Here is a 19578-nt window from a genome sequence, read left to right on the forward strand (position 1 = left end):
TGTCTATTAATTCTGCCATTAATTACTCGTTCCAAACCCGTAAGACTTTCGTTCATAGGAACACAACTGAAGATCTTTTTGATAAACTCTGAAACATCTCTGTTCCTCAATTGACGCTTCAAAAAATATGAATTCAGTGGTTTAGTCCATATTCTGAAGTTCTGAAGAGACACGGTCATTTAATATGAAGAACAGGTTGAATTTAGGCTTTTATTCACATATAAACATTCATCATATCACACACCAGTTGTGGTAAACAGAAGCTAAAGCATACTTATTTGACGTGCAAGAACCAATGAGGTTCATTCTCGTGTTACGCAGCGCGTTTGAGCTTCTGTTTATGTTCGCTGATCAATGTTTAAACGTGAATAAAAGCCTAAATTAAATCTGTTCATCATATAAAGCGATTGATTCTCTTCAGAAAATTTGGACTAAACCACTCGATTCATATGGATTAGTGATCTTTTTATGAACTTTTTGAAGCATTAAAGTGGTAGTTGCGTAGCTGTCAATGGAGAGTACAGAACTGGCTCATATTTCATCAAAAAGAGCTTAATTTGTGTTCTGAAGATGAACGAAAGTCTTATGGGTTTGGATCGACATGAGGGTGAGTAATGACAGAATTTTCATTTTTGGGTGAAATATCCCTTTAACAAAGTCTTTGCTAACACAATAAATCACATTTATACATCAATCCATCACAGTATCAAGCAATGTCCCTCACTCGAGTCGTTTTACTCGGCGGCCATCTTTGAAACAACTCTTGGGTAGCTGTTTCAGTCACGCAAGTTCAGCTCCTGTCTTTTTGAATGGGAAAATATCGAGTTCTCCAAAGCTGTTCACCAAGCTTACGATTAAATTTCATATTTGAAATCACCAATGAAATCTGACATCAACTGTATCTTATTTTATTTGTTTCTAAACACAAATCATGCATTTTTCAGGGTATAAATACTTTTTTTTTTTAAGGCATATGTCTTTGCTGGTTAATATCAATTTTATAAATTCAATTGTCTTCTCAAGTTTCTCACCTCAGGCTGAAACAGATATCATTCACATCAGAAGCTGTTCGGTTCAGATCTGAAAATATGAGAGCAGCCAAATGCTTGTAATACAAAATACATTCTTTAATCTGTGTAAATACACAATGAGACATAATCACTGTTACAACAGGAACATAGTTAAGGACTAACCCAGGAAATCAGACATTAAACAAATACACAACATGAGCTCTGTGAAGAAATGCGGTTTGAAAATAATTTAATAGAAATAGTTCTGCGTGGGGATTTTCATATCTGCGGTGTAAAACAGAGCTTGAGGAAATTATCTCACACCATGCTATGACAAACAGTAAGTTGAAAGTAAAATGTGTTTAATGTCTCTTTACGCTACTTTATTTCCCCATCTGTTCCTTTTTACCAATATATACATGATATACAACTGCTTCTTAAATACATTTCGACAATTTTGCATTTTATTTACAATATAAGAGCTTATTAGATTTTAATTATTATTCTTTTTTATTCTAGCTAAAATGTGGTGTGGAATTTTACAAACCAAAAGTACGGACTATGATTCATGATGCCATTATCATAAAAGCATCTGCACATTCACTGTACAGCACTCAAACTGTAAACAACTTCCCTTGATAATCAGAACCGATTTAGTATTTCTGACAGAATAAAAATGCTATCTATTGAGTAAATCTGAACTAATGATCATATTTTTTCAGGCTAATGCATTGCTAGTGTGTGGCTACCTTGACAACATACTATTGTTCTTCTGTTTGGGTGTTATGTACACATTTCAGATCATTTTTTATACAAGAAAACTCAAAGTGCACTTTCAGAAGGGCAGAAGTCTGAAATTTAGCCAGAGACAACTAAAAATTAAAATTGCTCTCCACACAGTTATTAGCAATCGAGAAATCAAAGTCTGCAAAAATGCAACCAAAAAACCTAGTTACTATTTTAGTGGTTATGCTGTGGAAAAAACGATCATATGTGCATGAAATATTTAGTGACTAAAAAACAATTAACCAAATCAGAGCATTGAAAATGATACTAAAATGACAGCACAGGCATACCGAAATACGCCAGCGCTTGCATCAATCGCATCAGTGATAAATATGGCTTGTAGATCAATAAACCTCCAGCAAATAATCTTGAAAAGAAGCACGGAGTACGGAGCGTCCACCATATCGGCTCGTTCCCACCCCGTTCTGGCACACATTCATCTGTATCTCTCCCTTTATCACAGCTGAGTAAGTCCTGGAGAAAGGAGCCCTCGGCCACTCCTCCCCCAGAGGGACGCGGGGCCCCAAGGTGCGGCTTGTTTTCCAGGGGCCTCCCGTCTCAGATCCTCTGGCACACGTGCAGCCTGGACCTGGAGAAGGAGGTGGCGTCTTTCCATACCTTGCAGGCGAGTCCTTTAGCGCAGTCACAGCGCTGGAAGATCTCCAGGCTGTGGGAGCCTTTCTTGCGCTGCTTGGTGCAAACTTCGCCCTGCCGCAGCACAGGCTTGCAGATTTTGGTCCAGAAGTGGCGAGCGCAGCAGTAGCCCTCCGAGCAGTCGGACGAGCGGAGGCAAGGGTCGCCCTCGTGACCTGCAGGTGAAGGGAGACGTCAGTGCCATTTCTGTAGCTAACACTGAAGTGGTAATGCGCTGTGCTCGAAATCGAATACTTCCCCACTATATAGTATGCAAAAAACAGAGTAGTATGCAGTATACATGGTATTTGAAAAACGGTGGCCTACTACTTCTGGCGAGATTCTGATGTGCGCATTCGATGAACACTTTACTATCCAATGAGGATTTATGAATGGCAGTAAAGCGACGCAACTGACGCTGGTAGGTCACGTGACAGTAGCAACATGGAGTAGTTCATGTTCATTATTGGTGTAGTACTGTCATGATCCCAGCCTGTGTTCCCCTGTCTGGTGCCATGATTTGTAGTTTTTCACGTTGATTAGTCTGCCCAGGTGTGTCTTGTTAGTTCCCTTGATTACCCTCATGTGTTTCCATGACAATTAACCACTCCCCCTTGTTATCTTGTTAACCTTGTTTTCCTTTGTATATATATACCCCAGTGTTTCTCTTGTTCCTTGTCTAGAGTTGCCAATATAAGATTGTATCATGTGTTTGTTGTAGCTTCTTGTTCATGTGTCTGGATTTGTCTTGAGTTATTTTAGTTGTCCTGTTTTGATAAATGTTTACTGCACTTGGATCCAACGCCTCTTGTCTGCAGCAGCCACGTTACAGAACGCACACGATACAACCACATATTGGCAACGCTAAACAAGGAACAAGAGAAACACTGCGGTAAAGTAAATATTCAAGTAAATATTTTACAATGGGTCAAAGGGGTTCAGCTGACAAAAAAAGAAAGTATATCACATTTCTATCAAACAAGGAAATAATGACAAAGATTTCTAACAAAAAAAATTATTCCTCCCAGAGCAACTGTGTATGGAATATAATATAAGCCAGGAAATGTTCAATTTCAAAGTAACTAGCCTGTCAGAGGTTATTTGAACTTCCCTAACTAATCCCTAAAATGCTACAGTTTATGACATTAGAGTCGACATGAAATGGAAGTTCACTGTCCTCCATTCGTCCATATTTATGAATTTTTTGCAATGTTTAATTAAAAGGTCCACGTAAACCCTGCCCCTTTCTTACAATCTTGCAAGATTGCATTCAGATCTGCCTCCACCCAATCAACAACCACTTTTTCTTTTTTTTTTTTTGACAAACTGTTTCACTCTGATGTATGTCACAATACAGAAGAAAAGATCTGTCGCTTCCGTCACATCACGACTAAGTATTATCCCTCCCTCAGTCAATAGAGTAGCACAGGTATGACGTCACTTTGTAGGCCAATCAGCAGTTAGCATCACGCTGGTTCCAAAAACTCAATAGGGTCCGATTTTCCCATAGGCATTTGGATTATCGCAAAAAAAAAACAAGCTCTATGATCAACAAAAGTTTATGATACTTACACGTTTTGTCCATCAAGATAATTATCACAGATGAACACAACTTTTATAATTTCAAAGCCTAAATGCAGTCGGCAGTAAAAAGTAAAAAGCTAAAGGTAGGCTATAAACGAACTACACCATGGTCCCACGACTTCAACATCACCATCACTAATCTTCTGTCAACTCTTTCAGTTTTTATCTAAAAACATTTCCCCAGAATGTTTGAGTTAGAATAGTTTGTAAGAGCACAATTATAACCATAACGAGTTGTAAAAGCGGGCTGAGTTTCCCTGTTTGGCGTGATGACGTTTAATCTCGACGACCTCTGTAACCATTTAGCCACTTGTAAGCAACCGCCTTTTTCAAGACACGTAACAGCTTAAAAAAAATCACGAGTGGGGTAATACTGATGTATTTTATGTCGTAGAATAAAACGTGAAAGTGTCTAGAGCTTGTGTTCACCACAGACCTTATTTCAGCCTTTTAACCAAAACCCCATTCAAAAAACCCATTGACTTTGGGACGATGGAAGCGGAAGTGCTAAAATGCTAACTCGTTTCTGCATTTTAGCCTACAAAGTGATGTCATACCTGCACCACTCTATGCCAGACCCGGTCCAAGGCGAATCTTACGCACACTCAACCTTTCTGTCGCTCATGCAAATATTCTCCACAACGTTCAAGTGAAATCAGAAAACAAAGTGCAACCAAATACGTCACTGTAACTGATATAGATCTACTTACAAACAAATGCAAAGCAATTTTCCAATGGTTGTTCACTTGTCCAAAATTAGAAACAGAGCTGGTTAAAGTTGGCATGAAATGAAAGTTGCCATCGTCTTTTGTTTAGTCCATATTTAGTCCATAAATTATTCTAAATGGCAGTCGGTACAACATTTAGTGTGCCTCAAATGGCTCAGTCTAAATCTGGTGTGGTTTAATTTCTGTTTGAAAGCGTGACTGAGCCGTCATGTTACTGAGGCGAGAATACAGAGGTGAAGAAACAGCATCGTGATCCTTCCCACACCGGCCTCCCGCTGTGGTTAAATCTTCAAGATATACGAGCTTCATGTAGTTGTGGGCCGCCGTCCCCCTCAACACATGCACGTAACCACATCCAATGAATCAACTCATTGCAGACATTGTTCATAAGTGAGTATGAATATGAAACACTCTCAGTCTCAGATGGCCACAGACCGCCCACAGTCTGATACGAACAGCGCACAACACCAGACAGAAAAGCACATGCTTGAAATCATATGTAACTTTCTGAACTCAGGATACACAGTGAGTGTTTTTCAGGGAAAATGGATCACTGGAAAGTTTGTCAGAAAAAAAAAAAAAAACACGGTTCTACATTTGTGACATTGTCAGTTCCTCACCTTTGAGAGAGATCTTGGCCTGAGCTTTGCCATTCTTCCTCCAGCCTTTGTCTTTGATAGGAAGCGTGTTGTGCTCCTCCATAGGTGATTTGTGCAAGCTCTCTGAGATGGGGATGCAGATATCTAAGGAATGACAGAAGAAATCCATTGTAAATTCCCTCAAGTTAGTATAAAGACACTGGGAAATCAACAGAAGAACGTACAGTTGCTGCAGCGGTTTCCAGGGCAGCACATGTTGTCTCTGTGGCAGCGCTTCTTTCTCCTGCGGCAGGTGAGGCAGCGGGACGGGGCGTGTTGGGGACTGTGGCAGTAAGTTCCCACCATGCACTCTTTATCACTGCTGCATGGATACCCCTGAGAATGAGAACGACAGATCAGGTCCAGGCCTTCTCCAACAAACCCTGTTTTCAACACTCATTAGTTTCGGTATTTAACAAAAACTTTTGAAGTATACCCAGGGGCGTAGCACAAGATCCCGGGCCCTATGCATAGGCAGTCCTGATGGGCCCCCATATCCCTCATTTTGTTTTCTTTCCTTCTCCTGTCCTTCCTTTCTTTTTTGGTGGCCTGATTTGGCTTTCTTTGAGAAAGACATTTCTACAGCTGAAGTTTGCGCTCCACCAGATGCTCAACTAACTAACATAAACAAAATGCGTGCAGATGGACTAAACCATTTGGCACATTAGCAAGGGGTGGGACCGTGAGACCTTAGATGGTCTTTACTTTTTTGTATACAAAATGTAGTCAGTTATTCAGCCAAGTTTCAGCCAATACACTAACTTTACATTTCATCTGACATTCATTATGAAATTTAATTAGGAAATGAAAATATCCAGGTAAAATAAAATATATTCCAGACTTTTCAAGGGTTCTCTCTAACCTTGGGGCCCTGGTAATCAGTACTGGTTTTATCCCCAGTCCGACGCCCCTGAGTATACCAGAGTGAGCCTTTATACATTCCTTAATAGGAATGAAGGGTGATAATTGTGTATATAGTCTGTCAAATTAATGTCTCTCACTTACAGGTCACGAACAGTGCTTGACATTAACACCCGCCAATCCGTGTAATGCAGTCACTCCTACTAGCCACTTTGTCAGGTTGAATTTTATACATAATTTTATACATGGTAGTCTTTCAAAAAGGCATCTGAAATAATATGTGCAATGTAGTGTTGTCAAAAATATTGATTTTTCGATATCTTCCAATACTCATTTTCCACAGAATAGATACATGATACCAGCTACGCTTTCTCAATCTCTCATCTCTCCGACAGCGAGTTACACACAAACTGTCTCCCCTCACTCATTCGTTTCATTTGCTCCAGATGAATATCGGTGGTGTTACAGGGCTTGAATTTCGGCATGGAATTGCACGTATTGCACATAATTTTACTCATTCCCGCCGATTTTTTGCTCACACCCAAAGTGCGGCACATAAAGCCGCCTTTCAGTAATAAATTGAGTTCTTTTTCGCTACTTATTGCACTTAAACAGTCAAATACACACAAAATAATGTCAAAATGAGTCTTGGTGAGTATTTACATAAACACAGTCACGTAAACAGTTGAGAGAGAAAACGCATGTGTAACAGTATAATGGATCCGTGCGTCAGGTCTTAAAGTGACAGCAGCCTAATATACCTATTGCCAAATTATAAGATAATATAAAAAATATCTATATGGCAATTTTTCCCTATGGTATCAATGTTAAAATTGTGGCCAGTGAAAATGCTGAGTGGTTAATAACTTTAGAAAACCACTAGCCACAGTGGCTGGTGAGCAAAAAAAAGTTAATGTCAAGCCCTGGTCACAAACATTAAAATTAACAAGAAATAAATTGTAAATAAGAGGATAATGATGCTGTCAAGTAGTCAGGAACAGAAAATATAAAAATGTATTAGATGATTGATGTATTAGAATGATTATTTCAACTCTGGATCCCCAGTATCAACCGTCCCTCATCCCTGTTGCCAGCGATATTTTATTTTTATGTGACAGCTGGAAATTATGGATGAAACTACATGCAAAACAACAAATTAAAACGAGAAAACCCCACGTCTGAATATGCCTACTTCCATGCTATATAAAAGGCAAAAAGTATAATGATGACTGAATACGTCCAGCGAGATTTTGTAAAGTGCATTTGATGGACACTTAACTAAAACAAGACAAACACTGTAACAAAATTACAGTAATCTTAATACTGGAGTCCTCAGAGTTCATTTCCACTACAATCCATAATTGATTTGCAAGATGACACCGGTTGTTTGTATGAATTTTATACTATAAATTTATACATTGTTTGTATATGAGTTTCCACAAATCTGTGGACATTATACATTTTGGATTAATTTCTCTGAAAAACAGAGACATTAGGATAATCAAAATATTATATACAATACATAAGTGTATATGAATGCTCAAGATGATAACCAAACAACCAGAATGCAGCACATAAACCATGATTTGTATGTGGTTAAACTGAAAAGTTGTAATAGAATTTTAATAATTTCATTAATAGTACATAACAGTACATTGATAAATTGTCTAATATGTGTTTTATATTAGCATACCTAATTATAATCAAGTTAGGCCAGGCTAAACTGGTTTGAATTTGTCTAGGTACCCCATACCCCTCCAAAATCAGCAGACCAGACCCGGCTCCTTATTATAAGACTAAATGACCTTAATATAAGATCAAATGGATGAGATCGAGACCTTGACAATACATTATACAAATCACAAACTCATGAAAAGAAACCAGCCAGTGAAGAAACGCTTTACATCACCCATAACAATCTTCAGTTTAGCGTCAAATGCAAAACATGTGGTCTGAGAAGGGGGAGGGGGGATATCTCAATATCTAATAACAAAAGAAATGATTCTGTTTTGTAGATCGACAGACCTCAGGGCAACCTTCCTTTCTTATGCAAGTAACAGAATTGGTAACATTGAAAACACATGATGAAACCCAGCCAAACCACCAACGATACATTCACGAGAGGAATGAGGAACAAATGAAGCCCATTAAATGTTTAAATACTAAGAAGTTACTGACCTCAAAATTCTGTATTCATTCACTGCATCATTAGAAAGTTATTGAGTGCATTGCATTAGTGGATGAATGAATGTAGTAAACACCCCCTTGTTCAGTTCATAATGTGCATAGATGTAAAACATTCTCAGATTTCCAGCTAAATCATGTCAACTTGAAGATACGAAGTGGATGAGACAAATTTTGATTCCAAAGCTGCAAGACTCACCCGCATCTCATAGCCTTCTCTCCATAGCATCCCATAAACCACCAGAGCCAATGTAGACACATAGACGTGTCTGCACATAATCTGGCAACGTCATCACATCAGGATTTTAATGACCCGGCCAGCGCTTGGATACGACTCGTTGATCCTCATCCCTCATTGATTCCACAGTCTGTTTTTATTCCTCCCATATACGTTCATGTGTGAGATAAGTGTGGAGATGATAAGCTCAGAGACAGACAGCCAGCGATGAGGGATGCCCACCGGCCCCTGTGTCACCGCTCGCATGCTAGCAAAAAAAAAACTTTGAAGACTAAACGTGCCATGCCTTTGAAAATCATCTCCCTATCTGTATTCTCCCTCATGCCTTCAAAAAAAGCATTTAAGGATTTATATCAGGTAATACCCAAACTATGTCACGTCTTATCAAGCTAGTAGCAACCGATAAGCATGCAGTACTTTGGCAGGCAGATTTGTAAACTGGCTGAAAAATATTGCAGTCTATTTTTTATTTTAAAAAACAGTATTTATATCAGTGCTGTCAAATCGATTAATTACACAATATATATAATCAGATATTTAGATTGAAATACTGTAATATTAGTGGTTTACACTTAAAAAATAAATAAGAAAATAAAATAGCATAACTTAAAAAAAATTAAATAAACTTGACTTCAAATATATATTTGATTTATATATGTATAATTATATACATATATAATATTAATTTATACATAATTTATATTTGATGTCATGTATATATATATATATATATATATATATATATATATATGCATATTTCATTCTAATTATATAAATAATTGTACATTTTATTGTAAAATACATTTTATTTTATATAAATACATATTATAAATGAAAAATTATTTATGTAATTCGAATGAGATATGCATGTATGCATGTATATATATATATATATATATATATATATATATATATATATATATATATATATATATATATAAAATAATTTATATAATTCGAATGAAATATGCATATATACAGTATATATGACATCAAATATAAATGATGTATAAATTAATATTATATATGTATAGAATTATACATATTATATAAATCAAATATATATTTGAAGTCAAGTTTATTTTTACATTTTTTTAAAGTTATGCTATTTTATTTTCTTATTTTTTAAGAGTAAACCACTAATATTACAGTATTTTTATCATTTATATTTGATGTCATATATATGCATATTTCATTCTAATTATATAAATAATTGTATATTTTATTGTAAAATACATTTTATTTTATATACATATATATTATGAATGAAAAATAATTTATGTAATTCGAATGAGATATGCATGTATGCATGTATATATATATAGAGAGAGAGAGTATACAGTATATAATTTTAAAAAAATGGAAAATATAAGAAAATAATAAAAAAAATTCTGCAACAAATACAAATCCTTTATCAGCTAGCTTTGAGCCTAAAGTAAATATTGTACACGACAGTTTACAAAAGAATCATCTTCATCTATACTATAGGAATGCAAGACTTCCTTTGAACCCGCATATAAGTTCAAATACATAACAGACTATGAGATCGTGAATAGGGTTTCCACACATAAAACCCATGTATCACACACATGTTCCTCTAGGGGCCCGGGGCCCAGCTTAACTTGACCTTGCAAAAGCAAAGCTGACATCTGACACCATGAATGGTGTTAGTGAATTGAGAGGGTTTTCAAGAGTAAAATAAACTATGTCACTGAACAAACAAACCTTATCCACCCTCAAAGGGCATGGCCCTATGTGTATCAGATTACACAGGAAGGCAAGTTGAAGGCTAATCTCACCAGCACTCAAAACATATCTGTAGCAAACCCTTAAAGGCATTATTGACGAATATGGAGGCTGTGGGAATACGAGTTCCTACTTAATTATGTGATGGGTATTTATTGTCACAATAAAATATACATGTGTAACTTTATTTTTCTCTACTTCCCAATAAAGACTAGTGCAAGTGCAGCAAAAACCCTAACAAATGCGGTGTAATTTATCTATGTATATTATCATTGTTGTGCTGCCACAAAATACAATGACAATACAATGTCACCTCATAAACCAGCTAAATCTGGTTTAAGTCTGTCTCCCAGCCTGGCCAAGCTGGTCTTTAGCTGGTCTGGCTTGACTCACAACCAGGTGAAGCTGGTGTTTAGCGGGGCAGCTTTAGTTTTAGTAATGTTGTTCTGTTTTTGTAATTTTTCAGTTAGCATGGCTAACTGGATGCTAACCGTTACATCCATGGAATTCTGGGAATGCTACAGAAATGCGAAACCATGCCTTGGCAAATGAAATCGTGGTTCAGAAACTCATGGTCATTATACCTTAATCTAGGCTGCCTAGTTCCTCAAAGAAAGTAAAATCCAGATGATTAGCCTGGTTAGCGCTAAAAAGCCGCCACACCTTTGCCTGTTTTATTTCACTCTCTCAGCTCGTTAGCATCACTAAACAGTCACTTAACCTCAGAGGGAGCAGGAGAGGGCGACCCACCTCGCCTCTTTACAAGCCAGACCCAAACAATCCCCCGCCCCGTTCCTACTCGTTAACAGAACCTCAGCGTCAAATTAAATAAGAGGAAAAGCTAAAAGTCCCAAAGCTGCGGCACCGATGTGAAACAGCTCTCGTGTTCTTGCAGAATACTAGCCTCTTCCCCTCTAGTCGAGAGGTTAATGCGGTGAACAAGTTCTGCCAATCCCAAAATCCCTCTTTTTTGGTTGCCCACAACTGGAAACCACCATTAACCCCCCTTGAACATTTACTCTTAACCGTCTAAAGTGAGCGACTTCGGATTGTTGGTGATTTATGGACAACATCAAGCCAGCATCTGACATGAGTTTCATTAGACACATTTTAATTAAGTTGTTGCTACTAATAAAACTCTTCCATCATGGCTACAGGCCAGCTTTACTTACAGCACGAAACGGCTAACCGATTTCGGCTTGTCTCCGTTAGGACGGATGTAGGAAACTGGGTGGCCGTTTCTCTTGCCTGCCTAATTTGCAGCACTTGGGAGAACGCCAGTGTGGGAGATTTATTGGGAGCTTGTGTTATAATCTTCAACATATCCTTGAGCGTTAGAGAGTTAGAGGACTTGAGAGGAAACATTTCAGCAGCTGTGTAATGACATATAAAAATGTAAAGCATTCTTTAGACAGCTCGCCCAGATGGGAGAGAAAAATGTAGGAAAAGTGACTACTAGGACATCATGGCAAATGAAATTCAGGCACACTTCTGAGTGCCATCATTAAATCTTTTAGAGATATTCAGTCACTATATTAGCCACCTGCAGAACTTATATGGCTAATTCCCTATTTTATTCATGTCATTTGCCTTGTAGTTCTTACCTTAAAAGGTAGGGTAGGCAATTTTTGGAGCGGCTAACGATAGCAAGTTAGCTTTGAAAGCATAAGATCCCACCCTCATATAGCCTCCCACATCACGAGAGACGGCATTAAACTACCTCATGTCTCAAATAAGATGTGTCTTTTTTGTTATTTACATGTCTGTAAATAACATTACAATAATAATGAACAAACACCTTAAAGGGCTCTATCTTGCACCCAGCTCAATTGACTTTGTATACCGATGCATGTATCATTCCTATTTTGCACCCGACGCACAGCAGACTTTTCCCTCCACAGACGCACGCCGATAAATTAGGGAATGAACTTGTGCTCCCTGGGGCGGTTCAGCGAAAAGAGGAGGCGTGTTCCGGCGCAAACGTTCCCTGGTGCTATTTTGCAGTTCCAGAAAACAATTCCGCCACAGACCAGGAAAAACCTAGTCTAAAGTCAGTGGCGCGTTATTTTAAGGGCGCATGCTTGGCCATAATGTATTGTGTGCACAACGTGCATACACTTTGCTTCTCTCATCTACACAAACGTAGCAGTTGCCATTTTTGCAAACCATAATTACAAGGAAAAATATTCCACACGAGGGAAATCATTGTGGTGTCCATGAAGATGTGAAAAAATAGGCATAAATCTAGCTTACACATTTACCCAAATTAATATACGCCTGTTTAACCGAAGCTAATTTGGGTGGGTTTCTCCCATCCCCATACAATGTCACTTCTCTGTCTTTTACGGCCCTGACGAGAATGTCGGTCTCCTCGGCTGTGAACCGCTCCAGGTGTGCGCCTGGCAAATCCGCCGCTATAATAGCAATCCGCCATGGAACAAGAGCACCTGCTTTTAAAGGGAATGTGAGATTTCATAATCTGTTTATTTCACGTTACGCCCAAACCACACCTATGAGTAATGTAGCTACTTCAGACCAACCCATTTTAGATTTGCGTCGGGATCCGCCCACAAAGTTACTTGCGTTTCGCGTTTGATACTTCCGTTTCAGATCGTTAAAATAGGGCCCAAAGAGTGCATTAACTGCATTGCGTGAAATGGGCTGATGAGGTGTGATGTCTGGAAAAATTCTATCATAATGAACTAACTCTTCCCAGACTTGTTAATTCACATGTATCAAACAGCTGACAAAATGTTTTTAATTTGCCAGTGCTTTTTCCAAATAAAATTCAATAAAATGTTTGGGTGCGGCAAAGTCCAAAGTCAATGAAACTTTGACAACAGCTTGTTGTGAGGATTCATGCCTAATTTTGTTAAATTTCGTCCAAAGGGGTAATTAAAAAACAATGACTTTGATTGAGGAACTTGAAATTAGCATGCATCATCTTTGGTGCATCATATCATAACATGCATCATTTGTTATCAAAGTAGCGTTAAGAAAAATCAACAAAAATGCAGACAAACAATGTCAATGGCTGATCATCATGAAATATTGTAACTGCACAAAAACAGGATGTCTATACGAGGCTAATTAGATGTCAAATGTTTTCAATTTCCAATTTAAGAGGGCATTAGAACTAAAGAAAATTCTCAAAGATACAATTGCAATCAAGAAAGTTGCAACTGCATCCACATGACGTGTTCTTTCAAATCTGTTATTAATTTTAATACACTGTAACTGTGAACTCTTATACATGCAAATGATGTGTAGGCCTACTCTGTGGTGGTGATATGGTGTGACATGGTAGTTTCCAGTACAACAGATCATTTACATAAAACTACATGTTACTTTGGCCCTGTTTACACCTGGTATTAAGATGCGTTTTGGGCGATCGGATCACAAGTGGATGGCACTAAATACAGGTGTAAACGGGGTCTAAACCGTTTTGAGCTTGTAGTCAGAGGTAGTCAAAAACGCATTCGACCGAATTGCTTTTGTAATGTAATCGCTTATGTGATTGAATGCGTTCAAACAGCCAAAAAGACCTCCTACTCTCCGCCAACTGACCTAATGCGTAAACATTATGGGAAGTGCACTTGCCAGATGGGAAGTTTGGTTTGAAGATGAAAAATGTACCAAGCACAATGTTCTCACCACACACTCACAGCGTTCAGCTGGTCTTGCGGCTGAGCAGAAACGAAAGCTAATGCTTGCGTTCATATGTAAATCGTGTGAGCTTATTTTGTCCATTAGATCGAAAGATCTGAAAAACCCATACATTTACCCACCCATAGAATCTCCCCCCGAAGAAATCAGGACAAAAGTGGTTGAAAGTGGACAAAAGAGACGGATTAAAACACCAGGTGTAAACGGGAATGTGTCTCCCTCGTCTACTTGTGATCTGATTGACCAAAACGCATCTTAATACCAGGTGTAAACAAGGCCTTTGTTCCATAAAAATTAAGCTAATCAACAAACACTACTAAAAATACATTACATGCAGAAATCAAACAGGTTAAAACCAGTCTAAATTGGATTTGTTGCAGAAAATAAACAGCTTAAACCAGTCTAAATTGGTTTTGTATACACCCAAAGTCTTTGCTGGTGAAGCTGGTTTGGTTGGTTTTAGGGAAGTTTTGTTAGTTGGTCAGGCACCTTAAACCACCTTAGACTAGCAGAACAAGTTAGGCTGGCTTAAGCAGTTATTTCTTCAGCAGGGTATAACATTTTTTAAAGTTATCTTTCATTATTTTAATTAAAACTCCTACGCAATTCTTTTAGATTTATAGAGTCGCCCCAGAGTATAAATCTGTCTTGCACCATCTGCAACTGGTAACTTCCAAATGAGACAATAGTCGCTCTGTTTGCAATCTACAAAGTTGTTAGCAATCTACATTTGGATAAGAAGCTAAATGTAGCATGACATTTAACTAATATTGGACTGTAGGAGTTTCCACATGTATGGCAGTGGTCTGATCATCCAGACCACCTGCGTTTATGCAGATGGTATATTTGAAAGCAATTGTTTAGATGAGGGTCTGGCAGGGAACTTGCATACTGGAGATCTTCCCACTCCAAAGAGGATATGAGAGGGAGAAAAATCCCATCACCACCTCTTTTTTTTCCAATAAATTGTGTCTGCTCTCAATTAAAACAACATCTGCATATTTATGGCTGATCTGAGAGACATAACCAAGACCAAAACCAAATAGCAAAGAAGGTTTTTCATCTGCAGTAATAATATGGGTGACTTTATTTATTCACTTAAAACAAGTAAATAAATCATGAGCTTGGTATGAATCCAGGATTTGCCATGCTAGAAATAAAGCTTTCAAAAGGATACTGACCATTCAATTGACCAACAATAAACCCTTTCTGATAACTGTACTTGTAAGTAATACTGGCTACACTCCAGAAACAAATTCAGTGAAATTTACGGTAAAAAAATTGCAGCTGTGGTTGCAAGAAATTTATCATAAAAAATAAGGTAGCAACATTTTAGGTTATTTCGACGAAAATACATAAAATGTTAAGTGGCATTCAGGGAATTCTGTGAAACTGTAAATTTAACAGTATTTAACTGTTAAATTACATTAAATGTAAACGTAAGAAAACTTACTGTTAACAAATTAACAGGATTTTACTGTTAAAATCATGATCATGTTTTACAGTATAGCCTACCTTAATCACTTTCTAAAATAACACAAATGTTTGAGCCTTGACAAATTGATTAGCCTATATGAGCTAAAGCCTACATAATATAGGCTATCACAAGCCATTCTCTTTGGCGCGTGATGGAAAGTAAAAGTCTAATCTTGGCGTGAGATCGTAATCTACAATGTAATTTACAATTTGTCAAACCATTCCTTGAACAAAAATGTAAAACGAAAGATCAGAAAAATGAATTCTACAGTGCAATGTACAAATATATATAGGCCTATATATCAAAAAATTTGCTCAGGTTTCATTAAACACACAATATTACAACTTTACACAATTGCTGTGGTGATGTTCCGATTTCTGTGACTGCGATCAAAACATTGTCACGTGTATAGATTTTTTATTTATTTTTACCACAAGGAAATGACAAAAAATTGTTTAAAACATATTTGATAAAATTCGGACAATCTGGTTGTGACTGCAGGAATTTAGGACAAAAGTGTTTTTTTTTTTGTTTTTTTTTTCAAACTACAAACTGTAGATAGTAGGTTAACTGACAGAAATTCCTTTAAAAAGATCAGCGAACAATTTGCTCAGAAGTGAAACGTGTGATTTCCTTATGCATTTAGTAAGTAGGCTAATAATGCCTGAAGGGTTTTAGCTTCTTTTTTCTCTCTCTCTAATAAATGGATAGAGGTGTCGGGTTTACCTGAGCGGGGATGTTGCTTTTCTTCGGGGTGTCGCTATATGAAGCACTGGAGCGGTTAGTGGCGGCGATCTGGGGCTCCAGTGATTTGATGGAGTTCACCTGGGCTTTGCTCTCGGTCCCTTGAGTTTCTCCCATCCGCACTACCGCGATGATCAGCGTCAACATCCAACAGCTCCGACTCCGCGTAACGCTCAGCATCCTCTCAGTCTTTTCTTACTCGGAATGAGAATGTGTTGGTTTCTTGAAGATAAGTTGTTTCCTAAGGCACTAGGTGCTTTCACCACCAAACTTTGGCTTAAAAAAGCATAAACTCCCTTCTACAGTGTCCATCAAATAATCTGTCAGTGGGGGAAAAACGTTATAAGACACTTAATAGACTATATTATAAAATCACAAAGATGTGGATAAGCATCGGGATGCTGTACCAAAAAAAATAAAAGAAAGTGGCAGCAGAGAGGAGGATTCCTGCTCGTGTGAGTGTTTGTGAAGCAGCCCGCAGTTTCATGATGTGGTGGGTTCATGATTCATTCTTTTTATAGGATGCGTTTTCTCCGCCCCCATTCTGTATTGACAAAAGATGACTGATCTGTGGTGCGCCCCTGTTCACACACACTACTGAGACATCAAGAAACCATCGGAGCACATTTGCGATGAGTTCAGTTATGGATGTTTAAAGACATTATGTTCAACCTGTGAAGTATAAGAGATGTAGACTAGTTCGACTAAGGCTATTTCATGGGATTTCCAATCAGTCAGTCTGCCGATTACATCTGATGCCTTATTTAAAGAAGGCTATAAATAGTACTGTATACCAAGTAATTAGTGTATTTTGAGTCAAGGTGAGCGCATTTTGGGGGGAAAATAGCTAAAATCTATCTATCTATCTATCTATCTATCTATCCATCCATCCATCCATCCATCCATCCATCCTGTAAAAAAGTTGCTGCCTTAAATTAAGTACAATCAACTTGGATGTTTAAATCATTTCAACTTAAATTTATTTAAAATGACTTAAAATGAGTTGAGTATAACATAAAAAAGTTTAAGATTGCTTAACTTATTTTGATTAGTTAAAGCAATGTAAAAACATATGTTGTCACTACTTACTGATCATATCATCTTTTTTTACAGTGTAGTAAAAAAGAGAATAGTAAAAAAAAATAATGCATCACTTTTTTTACATATTTAATAAAAAATAAAATTAAAAAAATTGCAGTTTAGCAAACAATAACATTGATAAACTGCAAACATAATTATGTAATGTCAGTGTGAGTCCTTACTTGAATTCTTTGCCAGTGACCAGATGGAATCTCAGCTTAAAGCCAGGATTTTTAAGAACACTTGTCTAAAAGGACGAGAAAGTTTTGGATAAAAACAAGATTCAAGATGATGATTTAAAACAGCTGACGTGCAAATTGCACTTTAGATGTGTATGCTTGAACCTTTAACTATGAATCAGCTGAGCTTGGAGGTATAAATTATATGAGACGGACGCATTAATAAATCAAATATGAAGGAGGAGCATGGAAGTAAGTGAACTGTAATATAGTAATATTGTAATGCAGTCATGCTTTATGAAGATGAAATCATAGGGATTGTGTTTTTGGCAGCTAACGTATAGCACCGAAAACAAAACCTCACTGGCAAAAATGCAGCCTGAGTGGAAAATATGGGACATGAAAGTGAGGAACAGGTTCAAGGGAGAATAAGCAGAGGAAAAATAAATAATCATTCCAATGAGGTTAACGGAGAACTCTGGGTGGCGTTCTGAAATTCTGTCATCACCGCAGTGTTAATAAGCCAACCGAGCTTTGATCGCCACGATGTAATGTTCTGACATTACAGTCCAAAGGCTTTATCGACACAAGCCATCTCGTGTAAAACAAACAGAGACAAACTCACAGCAGAGATCAGCTGTTGTTGTTTTCGTTCAATTTTATTCAAATTTGGCAGCTCAGAAGTTCAAATGTCAGGCATCATATACGGGTGCCAACATCTTCAGCTTGGTTATATCCCGTATCGACTGGATTGATTCCAGTAGAAATAATGCCGCGAGAGGAATATTAGAGAAACATTACTCATCTGTTCTGTCAATGAAGTGTGTCTTATCACTCTAATCATATGCCCAAATCTACTATGTCCTCTGCGTCAAAACTGAGGTCACATCTGCTTATTTTATTCCTTATTTTGCTTAACATAAACACACTGTAGGTCAACATTTGCATAGCACTAAGAAACTTAACAACCTTTAACAAAGACTCCATTGAAATTTTCAATTTGTTCATGTTCTTTGCAGTGTCCAAAATAGGCACAAATACAGCTATGGGCGGAATAACATACTACTCTTACTACACTGAAAAAAAAAAGGTGCTGTTTGGATTTAAATAGGCAAATGCTTAAGAGTCAATGACTGGATCATTATTGCAGTGATTAATATGTTTCTAGCATGTTATGTGTTCAGTTCTTCTAACCCTAACTGATGGAGTGTCTATCTTTTTATTTCTTAAACAACCACGTAAGAAGACACATCATGGTCATATTCCAGGATGACAATGTCAAGATTCCTCAGGCTCAAATTGTGAAAGAATGGTTGGGAGGAAGCATGAAGAATTGGCACCTCTGAATCCAGACCTTAAAGTCATTGAAAGTCTTTGGGATGTGCTGGAGGAGACTTTACAGAGTGCTGGACTCTTGCATTGCAAAAATTGATGCACATCTTGATGGAAATTAATGTTGTGATGTTAATTCCATCAAGAGGTGATTTGACCACAAACAGTTGCATGTAGAATTTGGCAGTATCTCTGATAGCACACATACATCGCGGAGACGTCTATTGTGCGTGCTTTCATCTGGAAGATGTGGTTTTTAGAGCGATTGATCATCTGCAATACGTCTCTAAGATGTTTCCTGTCAGATGTTATAAAGACACTTGGAAAATGTCTTTAATATGGGAAAGTATATAAAATTGCTCTTTTAAAGATGTTTATCAGATGTTTTTCAGATGAAGTGCTCTTTAAATATTGGAGACGTACGTGTGCTATCTGGGATACTTTTTTTTTCTAAGATATTCCATGCGGTCCTTCTCAGTGAGCGTATTCATGTACATTTTGAGCACAACCACACAAGATGACAAATAAAACCTGAAATTCAGACCCACCTCAGGGCTGCCAAATGTATAGTATGTCTATACATTAATAAAACTCTGGCACATAAAAAGTGCAGCTTGTTTAAATGGAATTAAAACTGGAACAACAAAACAATTTGCTATCGCATTTACCCACTTCCACTGAAAAATGTTTCT

General features: G+C 37.5%; 1 protein-coding gene across 1 annotated transcript; it reads right to left on the bottom strand.

Annotated features, from left to right (window-relative positions):
• Positions 1-1113: 1113 nt before the first annotated feature.
• On the bottom strand, positions 1114-16785 carry dkk2 (dickkopf WNT signaling pathway inhibitor 2). Its single transcript, XM_084106993.1, has 4 exons — positions 16278-16785; positions 5565-5715; positions 5362-5484; positions 1114-2605 (listed from the first exon to the last, which is right to left on the bottom strand). Exons 1-4 carry the CDS (start codon positions 16473-16475, stop codon positions 2355-2357), a joined length of 723 nt encoding a protein of 240 aa, XP_083963119.1. The 5' UTR covers positions 16476-16785; the 3' UTR covers positions 1114-2354.
• Positions 16786-19578: the final 2793 nt, after the last annotated feature.

Source organism: Abramis brama, assembly GCF_963993115.1.
Source record: "Abramis brama genome assembly, chromosome: 2".
Lineage (NCBI taxonomy): Eukaryota > Metazoa > Chordata > Actinopteri > Cypriniformes > Leuciscidae > Abramis > Abramis brama.

Excerpts from the sequence above, each read along its gene's own strand:
- dkk2 (XM_084106993.1), bottom strand. The coding sequence starts at position 16,475 with ATGCTGAGCGTTACGCGGAGTCGGAGCTGTTGGATGTTGACGCTGATC. Across the intron at positions 5,485-5,564 it reads TGGAAACCGCTGCAGCAACT|ATATCTGCATCCCCATCTCA; the intron begins GTACGTTCTTCT and ends GTCATTCCTTAG. Across the intron at positions 2,606-5,361 it reads GGCCAAGATCTCTCTCAAAG|GTCACGAGGGCGACCCTTGC; the intron begins GTGAGGAACTGA and ends CTTCACCTGCAG.